At 52.1% G+C, this 15,323-nt stretch overlaps 1 protein-coding gene across 3 annotated transcripts in view; it reads right to left on the bottom strand.

The window, feature by feature from the left end:
- Positions 1–15,323, bottom strand: part of daam2 (dishevelled associated activator of morphogenesis 2) — a 75,929-nt gene that overhangs the window by 33,950 nt on the left and 26,656 nt on the right. For 2 of the 3 annotated variants that reach the window (XM_072699413.1, XM_023793512.2), the window contains exons 2-3: positions 9,824–10,062; positions 2,647–2,736 (exon numbers count right to left, since the gene is read on the bottom strand). In XM_072699413.1, coding sequence (XP_072555514.1) covers positions 2,647–2,736; positions 9,824–9,991 — 258 coding nt within the window. In that variant the 5' untranslated portion in view covers positions 9,992–10,062. The remainder of the gene's footprint in view (positions 1–2,646; positions 2,737–9,823; positions 10,063–15,323) is intronic. The other variant, XM_023793520.2, reaches the window with a different exon arrangement.

Here is a 15,323-nt window from a genome sequence, read left to right as displayed (position 1 = left end):
GTACACAGAACAGAGACAGGCATGAGAGTGCAAGCATGAGGGAAACATTCCTCTGTGAAAATCAGTGCTTATTTTTATTCAAAACTAACACGACGGGAGTGTCGTGTGGCTCGGGGTGTCAGGGCACTGATCTGCGATCAGAAGGTCACAAATCCCAGAGGCAACAGAGCAATTCCATCTTTGAGCCTTTAAGCAAACCAACCCCCCCAATCAGACCAGGGACTTTGGACTCTCTCTCAAAATTGTACATGCTTTGGATTCAAGAATCTGCTATAAATGTAAATGTACTAACTTCCATAAGGCCGGAATTAAATCCCACAGACTAATATGTACTGTGTTTGGCTTTACCCCCCCCCCCCTGCTTGTCAATAAGCATCATCTGGGGGCGATTCTGTGATCCCTTCTTTATTGATGGTGCACTTTTAAAATGTTGCACAGCATGGAACATTTACTGTACCCGTTCAAAATGACTGCCGGCTTGTTTAGTAGGGAATTCTGCAGTTTTAATTAGCCTGGTGCATTTGAAAGAGGGCTGTACACTTCAGGGTTAGGTCAGTGCTATTGAGTATTTTGTGCCTTGATATCTGTGCTGTAAGGCTGGCAGGGACTATATATCTTCTGTTCACAGACATTAAGGTCACCCTGTGTGCCGAGTCGAGTTCTGGGAGCCGCAACAAAAACTAAAACTGAAAACTAGAATAACACAAAAAAGGCAGAGATTTTTGTCTGAAGTCACTGCCTTAGCAAGATGAGACCTCAGGCAGTAAGGACACAGGGCAAACCTTCCAGAAGGTTCTTTCTTTCTGGCAGCCTCTGCCTCCCATGTCTCTTCAACTCCTGTAGGACTTGCAACCTGCGGCCGCGACTGAAATTACCCCGGGAGGGGGGGGGGGGGGAGCTGTGACCGCCAAGGCGAGGAATCTTATTCCGCGCCGGAGCTGTCGAAGGCTTGGCCGGGCGGCTTTACCCGATTCTTCCCACGGCCGCACGGGGACCGGGCCAAGCACGCGGCCCCCACTTCGGAGCAGCCGAAAGGAGCCGGGACCTCGTCTTCAGAAGGGCCAGCCTCTGAGGCTAATGCTAAGTTAGTAAGAATAGCGGCCATATTAGGTTATTGCCTTGTTTGTAAGACGTTCTGTAGCTCCTGCTCCGACGCCGTTTCACTGGCAGCTCAGCCTGGCTGACTTATGCCCAGTTAACACACTGGTTGTGCTTGTAATGTACATCACTTTGGACAAAAGTAATTGCTGCATAGAGTAACTGAGACTATGGGCTGTTGTTATAGGGCCCCTGCTTATAGATTAGGAGCCCTGTAAGGTGTCTGCGCTAGATGGCCTGTAAATATGAGAGTCCCACAAGGTTTAGTGACTCTAGGCTCACTTTCTGGCACCGTTAGTCCCACAATTCCTGGAGGTAAAGTGACATTTATTTTCATCCTCTAATCACTGGTTTTGTGAAGTTTCACGTCACACCTGCAGGGTGATATGTGGATCCCCATTGCCCCTCCCCCCCACCCCCCGCTGAGCTGGGCTGTTTATTTATGAGAGGGGCAAATGAACTTGCTGGCATTTGAGAAGCTCGGGGGTTTACGCTTTGTGCGAGACGGCCCGCACCCCTCAGATGAGGGTGGCTGCAGCGTTCTCGGACACGCCGTAAATTCGGCGACGGGATTCCTCAGCCACGGTGGAGTGGCTTTAGCCGGAATGTTGGCTGCCTATCCAGACTGTTTGAAATCTGTTCCCTATTATTCTGCGAGCATGACGGTTTGGCGGAGGAATCCAAAAAGACAGGAGCAGAATGGTTCTTTTTTTTTTTTCTAGCTTTTCGTTTAGAGGTTCTTGTTTCTGAAACTATGCCACATCCATACTGTGCAGAAATGATAGGACAGGCATGGACTGGGCGCTATAGAAAGTCACAGACATTTAGTGAAGCCATACTCTGCCTGGCTGTAAGGGCTCACTGGGGGATGGGTTCAGTGTCAGACTCGACGGTCATAACTGCCAAGCTCCCTTTGATCGATAACTGAGTAGCAAGGCCATCCCTCAAGTATGACCATGGGTGGGCTGCTCATCTCTGATGTGGGATAGGATCTAGTGTCATGATGGTGTACAGTAGAACGTCCAAGGTGGATCTGCCAAACACTGACAAAGTCATTCCTGGTAATCAATGCATGGGGGACCGGACAAGCAAAGACCAGAGAGACACATACAGAGACACACACAGGGAGCCCCAGAGTTCATAAACAATGTTCTAAAAGCAAATTCATCACCCATTCAGGTTCCCTGTCTCCTCAGTGTGGATCGTGGAGCCTGGACACTGAGGCCGGTGTAATGTATACATCCGTCACCTCAGTCCAAACAAGCTCTCATTGTTTCCCGCTATATCTAAGGAACTCCAGCGAGACCCTCTAATGCAAACACCACTTCCGAAGCCATTGGCCAAGGTTTTATTCCGCTGTTTATACTGAGCATGCACGGAGAACGTGCCAATGGGCGAGGTGCACTACCGAGCGAGGTCGTCGCTAAGGAAACTTGTAGCGACTGTTGCTAATGTCGAGAACATACAGGATGTGGATTGGCTGTAGATAGCATGTGACGTAAGGCGCCCTGGGAGCTTACGCGAGGGGGCGAGGTGCAGGGTACGTACCTTCTTCTTGCTGCAGTAGATCTGCCATTTCTTCTCGGCCGGCAGAGCAAACATAGCCTCCCGGTTCCGGTCTGTCAGGTCTAATTCATCCTGAAATGCAGCCGGACACAGGGTCAGTCACTTTGTCCAGTGAATTTTTTTCCTACAGCACACAGTAGGTCCAAAAGACACAACATTTTGTGGAAGGATGAAGTGAGACGGGCAGAGGTAGGACGAAACTCACTCCACACACTAGGCCATGAACACATTCAGAATCGCCAAAGGCCAAACAGGCCGTCTGACTTATTGCCATGGCGACCGAGCTTTTCAGACTATCGGGGTCACTGGAAAACTTGAGAGAAGCCCCCCCACTCTTGGGCCAGATGGGCCTGACTCGCAGAAACTGCAAAGGCATTATCCCCTGACTTTACACTTCCATTAAACACTTGAAGCTTAGCTAAACTGGACCAGAAGCTCCCGTGGTGGCTGGGGAATAGAGACACATGCCTCCCGCTACAAGTGACACGTCACTGTCACCTGATCTGTACATGTGGCAGACACTCCATGGTAGCTGCAGGCTATTGGGGGATTTGAGGGAGCGGGAATCTACTGGCTCTCTGTAGACAGACGCCCAAACCCCCCCACCCCCCCCCACCAAGAGCAGTAATGTGAATCTCAACATCTGCTGCTGGGCTGAACCAGAGCCAGGTGGAGAAGGGGACCTGGAGTTCTGTGTTTCATTTGAAGCTTGTAGCTAAGCCCAGGTCTGTCTGACTGGCACGCCAGTGAACGACAGCCTCTCCGCTTCCGCTGAGCTGCATTCCCCATAGCGAGAGCCTCTGCAGCGGAATGCAGAGATCTGGAGGCTTGACTGCCTCTTAGTGTGATGTCTAGCACCGAAACGTTCTCTCGGTTCAGTATTCGGTAAACGCCCCATGCCTTTCCCTGCCCAGAACCAAGAAATAATAAAAACAGTGTTCCGATCATAATCTCCAGAGTGGATTAGACATCAGATTTTGGGTCACGGCTATGATTCCGTTCCGGGCCAGTGACAAAGACACAGGGCATGTGTTCCGAACGCCGAGGTCCGGACCAGAATGCGGAGGGGGGTTGAGCAGCGACGTCCCGTAGGGATCCGCCTCGGGGGGCGGGGCTTGGGCCCCCTTCCTTAATCAGCTGACGGGCGTGTGACCTCGCGGCTTACAGAGCATCCCGCCTGCCCACGCTAAGCGACCACAAGCGCTGTGGCCACTCTGTGGAATTCACATAAACTAAAATCAATATTGATACACCTGCTTCACAGAGAGGAAAAATACATGTACAGTGGAAGGTCTGACGTTAATTTGGCCTCCATGTTTCTGCGATAGGAACAGACAGGCGAGCTGGGGAGGTCTTTAAGCTAAGCAAAGGCTGCTGTCACAGTGTGTGCTGGGGCAGCAAATACCCCACCATCCCGATGGGTAAATCATCACACATCACTCTGAAATGCAACACCGAACACGGCATCACCTGTTAGTGAGTTTTTAATCTATGTAAGGGCGGACACAGCACGCTGCCGGACGATCACTGCAAGGATTCAGGTCAAGTACAAGTCAGATGTTTGCAGACAGGGCTGTAAGAGCTAAGGTGGGTCTGCAGAGGTCTCTGGCTAAGGTGCCCCCCAGATGACTTCTATAGGAAGACAGGCTGGTGAACTACCTGCTTAGGAGGAAGATGATCACAAATGGACTCCAGATGGACTGACAGTGCAGAATCAGGTTCATTATCCACACAGAGGGATTTTGTCTCTCCTTGTCAATGACTCTCATACATACAGTAGATGAATATACAGTTCAGATGAGACAATGATCAGATATAGGTCCTGTTAATATATACAGCTTGCATGTGTGGTTCTGAACTGTACAAGTGTCTGTTAGCATTAGCCTAAAATTGATTGGATGAAATTGGCGGAGCCGTGGTCAACTGCATGGGAGGCAGGAAAATGTTCGACGAAGGAATGGGGAATGTTTCAGATACCGTCTAAGCCAGGAGATCTGATACGATTGGAGGGGAAACAATGCAGCAAATGGCGATTGTGGGAGCTTTAGAAGTATAACTTTACATAACATGAAGGCATGAGAGGGTGTAAAAGGGAAGGACAGGGCTTGTCTGAGGGAGCCCAGCTCATGGAAGGATGCGAGGATGGCGGCTCCGCGGCTGCGACCTGTGTGAATGAGTGACCCACTGCCAGGTGTGTGTGTGTGTGTGTGTGTGTGTGAGTGACCCACTGCCAGGTGTGTGTGTGTGTGTGTGTGAGTGACCCACTGCCAGGTGTGTGTGTGTGTGTGAGTGAGTGACCCACTGCCAGGTGTGTGTGTGTGAGTGAGTGACCCACTGCCAGGTGTGTGTGTGTGTGTGAATGAGTGACCCACTGCCAGGTGTGTGTGTGTGTGTGTGTGTGTGTGAGTGAGTAGCTTGGGGGTCTGGCTTGGGTTGTTCTGGCCCCCCCACTCGTTCAGGAAGGGAGGAGGGAAACGGGGGTGTGGACCTGCAGGAAGCACAAACTAGCAGAAATGGAAGGAAGTCATATGAAGTCCTGGGGGGGGGCAGCAGGAAACTTGTAGTGGCCATATATGGAGATCTGGGACTGAGGGGGGGGGGGGGGGCAGCACAGGTATCACAGAGACCTTCGGTGGAGCCACAGGTACATCTGTGTTGCCTCAAGAGGACCAAGTTCTAGGGGAGCGAGCAAAGCAGTCAAGGGAGACGGTCCTGAAGGTCTCAGGTCCAAACCACAGGAGAGGACAATGGACCTATTCTGTTGAAAACGGGGCATAACCTTAACATAACCTCAAACTTGAACGGATTCCAGCGAAGTATCTCGGCACATAAGCAGCTGTGAAAGTGCACGCTTTCTGGGTCGGCTGGGACCATGGCCGTGGGACATAAGAAGGCACACGCTCCGGGGGGCATGTCAGGACACGGTGATCGTTAACGCGCTGGTTATTTTCCAGTTACGCTGTTTGGGCAGTGGGGTGTGGCTCCACCGCGGCACAGAGCCGAATGTCCCAGAGCAGGGCGGCTCTCGGGATGTGTCACGCGTGGGAGGGGGGTCCGAGTTTGGCCTTGGCGGAGTCTTGGCGGGCATCGGGGTTGGATCAGGAGATTCAGCAGGCAGGGAGGGGTGGGGAGTCAGCGGGTATCCAGGTGCTGGTTGAGGACGAGGAGGAAAAACGCACCCCCCTTCCCCTGGCCACACAAGCCCCCCCGGGCAGGCCGGTGGAAAATGATGACTCTCTGGTGTTACATAAAGCGTTTCCGTGCCGACACGGCGAAGCACGCCCGTGCAGCTGGCATATTTTATGGGAAGCCTTCCGAGAGAACCGCCCAGCTTGGGGAAACACGAGACCCACCCAGGCTCCGGACCGCAAGACCGGAAGACTTTCCTTGACTCCAGTCATACTGGGGCAGGAAAGAGCACTTGTGGAACCTTACAATACAAGTTTAGTTTTCAGTCGGTTCACTCTGAACTGTTCTAACGTCCCGCTGTGGGGCAGGGAGAGCACGTTATAAAAATAAATGAAATAAAAAGAGTTTATTTAATTACGGGAGCAGTTAACATAGAGGCTAAGGAACCTGAAAGGCAGCCAGAAGGCTGTTGTGGATAGCTGCACAACCTGAATCGCTTCGGCATTAAAAAATTCAGCTGAATGGGAATATGTTCTGCCTCGGGTCTTGGCCAGCTCTAGCGCCATCTTGGTGGTAAGAGCAAATATTGCGGGCTGTCATTTCTTCAGCAGGCCATGCCGACCCCAAGAGACATAATGCCTCAGACTGGGACCTAGCCTCTGCGGTTTGGTGCAGACTGCAGGATTCAGCCTGTCTGAATCTGTATGAAGAGACAAGCCAGATATGTGTGGTCTTCTCAGTCAGCTGTGGGACCCAGTGGTTGCACCGACATCCCCTCCAATGTTGTCGTGCCCACTGAGGCCTGATCCGTTTGCTGCGGAGAAACAGCCTGTTGAGTTTTAAATTCACCCCCCACCCTAAGGGTGGCCATTGGGTTGTCGACACACTATGCCGGTAGCTCAGCCAGCAGGGTGGTCCTCTCACACAGGAGCACAAGACCCTCACTAAAGCAGATGATCCGAGGTGCTAGCAGACACCACGGCGGTCCTTCCTAAGATGACGTTACTCTTGGCTGGTACGGCCACTGTCTAGCAGAGATGCACCAGCACGGACTCAGGTGTCTGCGCGATCCTCATGTCTGCGCAATCCCCATGTCTGCGCAATCCCCATGTCTGCGCAATCCCCACGTCTGCTTCTGCATTCTTACACCCCAGTATTCTCCCATTCAGTGTCAGCTTCACTTTAACCTAATTGCCATGCATGGTGGTTCTGCAGTCTGACCAAAGGCCTTTGTTAGGCTGGTAAATAACACCATTTTCCTTTATTCTTCTGCTCCAACCACTCTGCTCTGATCCATCTCCCCATGGCCCCCCGCCCTCCTGAGACCTTCGTACCCCGTGGCGGATTGTGGGTCAGGTTTGGCACACTGGGGACCGCACTGGAACCTGCAGAGAGGCACCAATGCAGGACTCCAAGTAGAACCTCCCTACCCCCTCTCACTGTCACCTATGTGTCCTCATGCGACCCCCGTATCCCTTCCCACTGCATATTCTCCACCGGTTTCCAAGTACACAAATGTGCGACTCATTACGTCTGGTTATAAAGCGTCACTGCTCTGGAAAGAGGGACCGTCGGATAAACAAAACTATATTTCTACCACTGCATGGCCCAGATGCCACCACATCGACCATACATAAAATTAAACAAAAAAACTAATCAATAAGAAAAAATGCCTTTTGAAATGTGTTACAAGCAGACAGAATTTGCCACAGCTTTCATAACTGATTGCACGTTTGTGCAAGAAGCATCCAAGCTGTAGCGATGACCCCACATTCCATATCTGAAACCCATTGTGGCAATCCTGATTAATTATGCCCATTAAGGCCTGTAACATGGGCTCTCTTACTCATGAGGAAATTGGTCAGGACGCTTAATCGTTTCCAGGTTAACCAGGAATCGTTCTTGTTCCAGCCAACCGCACCAAGGAATCTCCTGCACGTGGGCTGCGGAGGTTGGAGTCACTCCTGCCATCATTGGTACAGCTGCTACCGCAGGGAATACAGACACCCATGAAGGATTTCCACCTCCATCCCCGGGATGGTCGTCATAGTAACGTGTGTATCCCTGAATCCCTGCCAGATTCCTGACCACTGGTGCCTGAATTTACTCGGAGGTGGAGGTCATGGGACAAGGTGAACCAATTTTGGGTCTACTGGCAACGCTTAGCCTCAAAGTCAGTCTCTTTCCTCATCTTTTTTGTTCCCTGTTCATTTGACCGACACTAAAAGGATGCTGAGAAGCATGTAGCCTGAGCAACGACGTCTTCCACAAACAAACAGTAATTACCGATGTGGGTGGATGATGTTTACACGTGGGACTGGCGTCCTCGTAATCGTATGTGGGAGGGATCTTCCATGCATTGTTTTGACTTCTGTGGGGGTTGCGTCCACCATCGAGGGCCCTGTGGTTTCCACGACTTGCAGGCTTTAAACGGGTCACATCTGTTAGCCTCGTGACATCGCAGAATTCAGTCACGAGGATACGCGACTTTTAGTGACGTCACGTCGTGTTCATATGGCTGCCGCTGCAGACCATTCTGCTAAAGCAAAGTCGTAATGAGTAAAAAGGAAATTAATGGTGTCGGCAACCTTAACTTAAGCACCACCCTCAGTGACGGGTGACGGGGCAGCCTATCACGGCGCTCTGGTGGCGGAGTTGAGAGTAACGACTTCCAGAAGTTGAGAAAAGGCAGTTTTATTGCATGGCGTGTCCTGGATCCATCATTCGTTATCAAGGCCTTGCAGAGGTTATATTGCAATAAAGACGAACCACATCTGTAATAATCTGTCTTACTGTTAACACGGAAAAAAACAGAACGGCCTTCGCTCAGTAATACACTCGCACTCGCCATCAGACGGCCCTCCCTAGGACACACTGCGCCAAACACAAATCTAAGCGCATTGGCTAATTTCCGTGTCCAGCTTAGAGAGCCTTGCATTGAAGCCATTTCATTGTTTTGGATGTGGCCTGCCTGTCTTAATATTTCTGTCAGACTCCACTTAAGCCAAGATATTTACCATAAATAAGCTGCGAGTCATTTGTTTCCTCGATCATGAGGCTGCTGTGATTTGGCTAAGCGTTCCCATATGCGGGGCAAGTTCTGTTTTAGCCCCTATTCCGTTTCTCGCATGATCTTTTTCCACTAAAGCACCCAAACACAAACGCTGCTCTCCAAATGAAAAAAGACCCAAATCAAAGTTCTCCTTTAATTGGAACTTAAGCGGTTGAGGTTATGACATGATGAGATCTGTGGTCTAACTGACTTGCAGAATATTAGTAAGATCAAGCCAGGGTCATGTCAGGTCATTCCCCATTGAATACTGTACATTTCACCTGGCATAAATGTCATGTGATCTCTTGGAACACTTCCATTTTGGAGAACCTTCATCAGGGCAATAAAAACAGTTGCAGTCTGACCAGTTGTCATACCATGTGCTTCTGGACAGTGGTCCAATCTTGGCTGTTGCTATAATCTGACCCTCAAAACATTGATGGTGTGTTGATGAGTCTTCCAGTCCTCCCAGCCACTGCATGCCACATCATAACTGGGCACAGGCCAAAACCAGATTTGAGGGTCAACAGGGGGCACTGTGGCTCCCAGGAAAGTTCTTGGATCGTTAGGATGCTGGTTCATTACCATCTGGGACAAGGCTAACGAAGCACGCTCAGAGCCTATTTACTGTGGACTGCTTCCCATTAAAAGGAAGAACATTCCAGAAATGCATGCATCCATTCTGTTCTTGCTCCAAGAATGGATTCTCTTATGTCTGCTTATTTTTCTCCTACGGCAAAAATCGTCAGGAAGAAACAGCTTTTCTGATTGCTTTTTTTCCCTAGGAATAATTAGTCATAAATCAGGCACTAATTAGCTGGCCATAGACTCTACGTTGGACTTCTCACGATCTTTTGGTGCAGGGGGCAGCAGACAGGCCTAGAATAGATGCCGATGACATGAGTTATGAGGTGTCAGTGCTGATAACGGGAATCTGGCAGTGGAAACGCGCTGCGACGGCGCCACCGGCCCACTCACCACCAGTTCGGAGAAGCGCGCATGCAGTTCCTCCGCCGGGGGCATGGGGGCGCTGAACTCCAGCAGCTGCAGAGGCACGCTGTCCTTCAGGTTGATCTCGGGGGGCTCGCTGCTACCGAAGCAGCACAAGAACCCCAGAGTGGGTCGCGTCCTCTTCCGGGGGGGCATCCTCTACGGAAGGGGGCGCGGGGGGTGGGGGTGGGGGAGGGGCCACAGGCCTGCTATCTAGGGCACATGATCTGCAGACAGGGAGAGAGAAAAAGAAGGGTTTGGTAATTAGAATGAAATTAGGATTATTTGCATGTGGATGATCATTCTCCTTGTGCCTCCTGGTCTCATTCCCATGGTTCTGATCCATATGGCGGGATGAGGGCCAGGATCTGCCATCCAGCCCCGACTCGAACGCCTGGCTGGCAGGGCGGGGCCACGGAACCCTTCTCCAGAACCCGGCCAGTTTTCCAAAGCAACTGACTCATGTCTCTCCACAGCTTTGCCACAAATGCCTCCTGGCAAAAAAGGGACTCTTTCATTTTGCCAAATGAAGTAACCAGCAGAGGCTGACCCCCCTCTCCCCCCAGCCTGTCTGCTTGTTTACACACCCCCTGTCTGCATGGCATAGAAGTGGGCTTCGCAGACCCTAAACCCGCAACCCCAGCCCCGCACAGAGACCTCCGCAGCTCTGTAATTAGGAGATACGCTGTGAGCACTGAATAAAGCCCCCCAGGATGAAATCATCGTCCTCGGCGACTGGCCATTGATGCTTTCTCTTTTGGATGCCAGTGAAAGAGAACCAGGAGCGGGGGGGGTCACTGCACTGAATCCAGCTCAGCTCGTCCTTGGTCGGCGTGTCAGCCGGCACCGGCCTGGGGGTGTGGTACCGCCCACAGGCGGCGGCAATCCGGGGGCCGCAGCCCCTCTTTGCATGCAGGCTGCGAGGGCTTCTTTTGAAAGGGCGCACTGTTTGGGGCTGCAGTGTGAGGCGGCCCCGCGCATGATCCCCCCCCAAACAACACCCTGCCCCCACCCTGCGGGGCTCACAGACCGAAACAGACAATGCAGAAGGAGCCCCTAGGGCTGTCATTCATGTTACCGGTTTTTCGGGACCAATTGGAATGGACCGTTAACGGCCACAGTCCATGCAATTTCCACGCTCTGTGTGTGTGTGTGCGTATCTGTGTGTGCGTGCGTGGGGGGGGGAGGTACTCCAGCTTCGGCTCTTATTCCTCCACCCCCACAGTCCACCCCCCTTCCTTCATAGTGGGTTCACAGTGCTGATACTATTTCAGTTTTATATCTCACCTCCACCGCACCCTTATGAAATGCTGCTTTACTCTGTTACTGTACTCCCTGGTGTTTGTCTAAGGCCGTGTCTGTGTGTGAAGGACCGGCTAATTCTGAGCATATGTGTGGTGCCCCGGTGCTGACAGCACGTCGGCGCTGGTGACAGAGGTGACAGATCTCTTCATTATCGCCATCCGGTGACACGTCGGCCCGGCGCTCTGCCAGCATTGTTCCAGCGCCTTTTTTTTTAACTCGTGCCCCGTTCCAAAAGGGCCTGGGTCCAGAGTGCAGCCGGTCTTCAGCAGCCTCGTCAGCGTGCGTCCGGTCCGGATCCGGCTCGATTCACGCCGACCCGCTTCTGCGCGCCCCTCAGGATCACAGGGCTGATTTAAGGCTGGTTTCACATACGGTTTGGACCAGCGGTCCCATTACAGTCCATGTTTCCTGTGTATTTGAAGTGGTCCTTCTGATTTACGCTTTTACAGTGAGGCGTCCACTGCCGTCTGCCTGCTCTGCCGTCTGCTTTGCAGTCTCCATGTCAGCTACACACTGGAGGACAGTGAGAAGACCCCCCCCAGTCTGCATCCGTGGATTCATAAAATCAGCTGCCAAAAACCCAGAGCTGCCAGCTCTCAGCTGCCTGAGCCGGGCCTCCGGTCCGGTCCGTCATCCCGGCCGCTTCTCACCACTAATGAAGCGGAGGAAACGCTGGAAGCTGGCTAAGTGGTTTTGTGTTCTGGAGCTGGAGGGAGGTCCAATCGATACAGGATCAGTCTGCCATCTGGGTCGGGGTGCCAGACTCTGGACTGCTTACTGAACGCACGCATGCACTCGCACGTACAGACACACGCAGGCATGTGTGACACGCACGGCTGCGCATTTGGCAGTTTATTACTGACTTATTCTACTCACTAAACCATAAACCTCAAATCAAAACTCAGGAAGAGACCAAACATGCTGACATCCCACAAGTTCCTGGAGTTTTATATGAACATGTTTGCTTTCTAGCTTCAGGATGAGACCCCACTTGCAGGCACAATTACGTTCGAACTGCTCTCATGTAGTTTCCCTTTCATACCAGTAAACCTTCAAGAGGACAGCCGCTCAGCGCTGACTTGTTGACATTTATCCATTCTGGCCATGATGGTGGACATGACCAGAAGGAAGTTAAGCAAATTCACAAACGCGGGGAACAAACGTTGAGATCAGATGTCACTGGTAGCCCCCGGCTCCACAGGTGCAGGCCAGCAGTGTTTATACTGACCCAGGCCCATGTGACCTCAGCTGCTGTCTGCCTCTGAACGTGTGGCCCCCACGCGGCTGGCTAGCATCGACCCCCTCTGGTGTGCTGCGCTTTGGTGAGTTTACAGAACAACCACCTTATTTGCAATATAAGTTCTTAACATGAATCCATGTGACAGCTACTCTGAAATACGGCACAGCCATTTAATCACTGTCCTCTTACGAGATGCAGACGCGTCTATCATTATTGTGCTGGTGTTCTGGCCCTGTCACTATGGTTTGAGTGACAGGGCATCCCTCCTTCCATTTGAAGCCCACTTTGTGATTCCCAGTGCACCATGTCACAATCCCAGTCAGCGGCATTCCCAGAAGTGGGATTGCTCCTGGAGCAAGCCAGCCCCAGGCGCCTTGGACACATTGTCACACACGTCTCCGGCAGGCTGTGGCTGCACACTGACCACACCATCAAAGCGTCGATGCCGCCTCTAATCCAGCCCCCTACCTCACCTGCTCATCTGCACCACTGAGAAGTAGGTCAGAGAGGGGGGGGGGGGGGGTACAGGCTCCATCTTCTCTCTCTCACCTGCCCTCTCGCTCTCTCTTCTTCACCATCTCCTCTCTCTCCCTCCCTTTCTTCCCCAGGCTGCCTCCTCCTCCCTTATCTTCCTGCTCTAGCCGTGGGGTTTTAGTGCTGTGAGACGGGGATCTGATCCGCCCTCTATCTCTCCCTCTCTCCCTCACTCTTTCTCCCTCACTCACCCTCTCCTTCTCTATCTCCCTCACTCATCCTCTCTCTCTCCCTTGCTTGCTCTCTCCCTCTCTCATTTACTCACCCTCTCTCCTTCTTTCTCTCCCTTGCCCTCTCCCCCTTGCTCATCCTCTCCCTCTCTAACCTTCTCTCCTTCGCTTACCCTCTCTCCCTCTATTACTCTCACTCACCCTTTCTCTCACCTGCCCTCTACCCCTCTCGCCCACTCTCTTTCGCGCTCCCTTGCTTGCCCTCTCCCTCTCTTTCCCTCGCTCACCTTCCCTCTCTCTCTCCCTTACTCGCCCTTTACCTCTCTCACCCTCTCCCTCGCTCACCTTCCCTCTCTCTCTCCCTTACTCGCCCTTTACCTCTCTCACCCTCTCTCCCTCGCTCACCTTCCCTCTCTCCCTCGCTCACCTTCCCTCTCTCTCTCCCTCGCTCACCTTCCCTCTCTCTCTCCCTTACTCGCCCTCTACCTCTCTCACCCTCTCTCCCTCGCTCACCTTCCCTCTCTCTCTCCCTCACTTTTACCCCCTCCTCCCTCATTTTCTCTGTCTCTCTTCGTTTTCACTCCTCACCGTCCTGCGCGGCTCGCAGTGAGAAAACCTTTCACCTTTGCTCTTCAATGCCCCTCCCCCCCCCTCCGACTGGTTTCATTTTTCTGTTAGCGGGACGCTTCCTTTCTGGCATGAATGCCTCCTAACTGAAGGGGAAGACCTATTGTTCCCAGTGCGCAAATTAATAACATTCTTGGGGGGCGATGGGCCAAGCTGGACACAAAGGGCGGGCGGCAGAACGCAGCGCGTTGGGTGGGGGGCACATGGGGGTGGACAGTGCTGATTAAGATCAAAGGAGGCCAAGCCGCGGGACCCTGGACCATGTGCCTCCCCGACATCGTCATGTCACTGTGGAGATGCTGATTGGGGTCGACTCCCTGCCACCCTCCCATCACAAACCTGTGTTTCAGTGATGTGGTCACTGATTGCCCCCTCTCTCCATTGCCCTTCTTTTCCTGGTGGTGCACCTATCACCATCTTCCTTTGTCCGTTGGCAATCATCGGCCCTCTGCCAGCTACCTGGGGCTCTGTGTGGTCGTCTTTGACCTTTGCTGTCATTTTCTGGGCAGAACAGGCTGATTCCAGAACAGCCTGAGTATCTGCAGAAAATGGAACTGTAGGTTTCCATGTGTGTCTGTTTGCCAGAGATGATACCACTGCAAAGTCAAGCCAGAGGCTTTTTTAGATTTTATTTTCTTTTTTTACTGAAATCTAATCTTAAGCATCTTGTTTTGATTGTTTCTAACACTTTATAGCTACTTAAGTTTTTATCGTTTTTAGTTCTTTAATCTGTTTTAATACCTATATGCTCTTGCCATGAATATAGCCCTAGTTGCTAAGATGACCTTCAGTACCAACATAACTAACTAACCTCGCCCACCATGTAATGGACACTCACATTTGCCCTCTGTCAAGGTCAGGGCCTGGATTTGGGAGCGTACTTGAGGTTTGGGCGTTCACAGTGACCTCGCATCATGGCCACCACCCTCCCAGAAGCCCCCACCCCTTTCCTGAGCGAATGTGTCCACAGACAAGGGCTCCGACACACCACCTCCTGCTACGCCCGGCCCCCCTTCTGCAGTGCGTCAGGGAGATGATGTGGCGAACTGTAAGTGGTAATCCTCATACATCCCCATTAACTAGCCTGTGCCCATTCCTCTGTGTCACTGGCCCCGTGGGCACTGCTTGCTTTTGACCATTTTTGGAGACGTAACCCTACGGCCTCCTCCGGCGTGTCTGACCCTGCTGGGCCAAAGCAGACGAGGCCCTGTGTGGGAATCCTCTGCCGCATGTTTGTTTTAAGACCAGATATGAAGCAGCCGCTATCGGGGGCTGGGGGACTCTGTGTAAACACACCTTTAAAATCAGCTGGGGGACTCTCTGTAAACACACCTTTACAATCAGCTGGGGGACTCTCTGTAAACACGCCTTTAAAATCAGCTGGGGGACTCTCTGTAAACACGCCTTTAAAATCAGCTGGGGGACTCTCTGTAAACACACCTTTAAAATCAGCTGGGGGACTCTCTGTAAACACACCTTTACAATCAGCTGGGGGACTCTCTGTAAACACACCTTTACAATCAGCTGGGGGACTCTCTGTGAACACGCCTTTAAAATTGGCTGGGGGACTCTGTGTAAACACACCTTTAAAATCAGCTGGGGGACTCTCTGT

The sequence above is a fragment of the Paramormyrops kingsleyae genome, chromosome 14 (genome assembly GCF_048594095.1).
Source record: "Paramormyrops kingsleyae isolate MSU_618 chromosome 14, PKINGS_0.4, whole genome shotgun sequence".
NCBI lineage: Eukaryota > Metazoa > Chordata > Actinopteri > Osteoglossiformes > Mormyridae > Paramormyrops > Paramormyrops kingsleyae.
The sequence above is the reverse complement of the archived record's forward strand: the minus strand, read 5'-3'. Positions and strand labels throughout refer to the sequence as shown.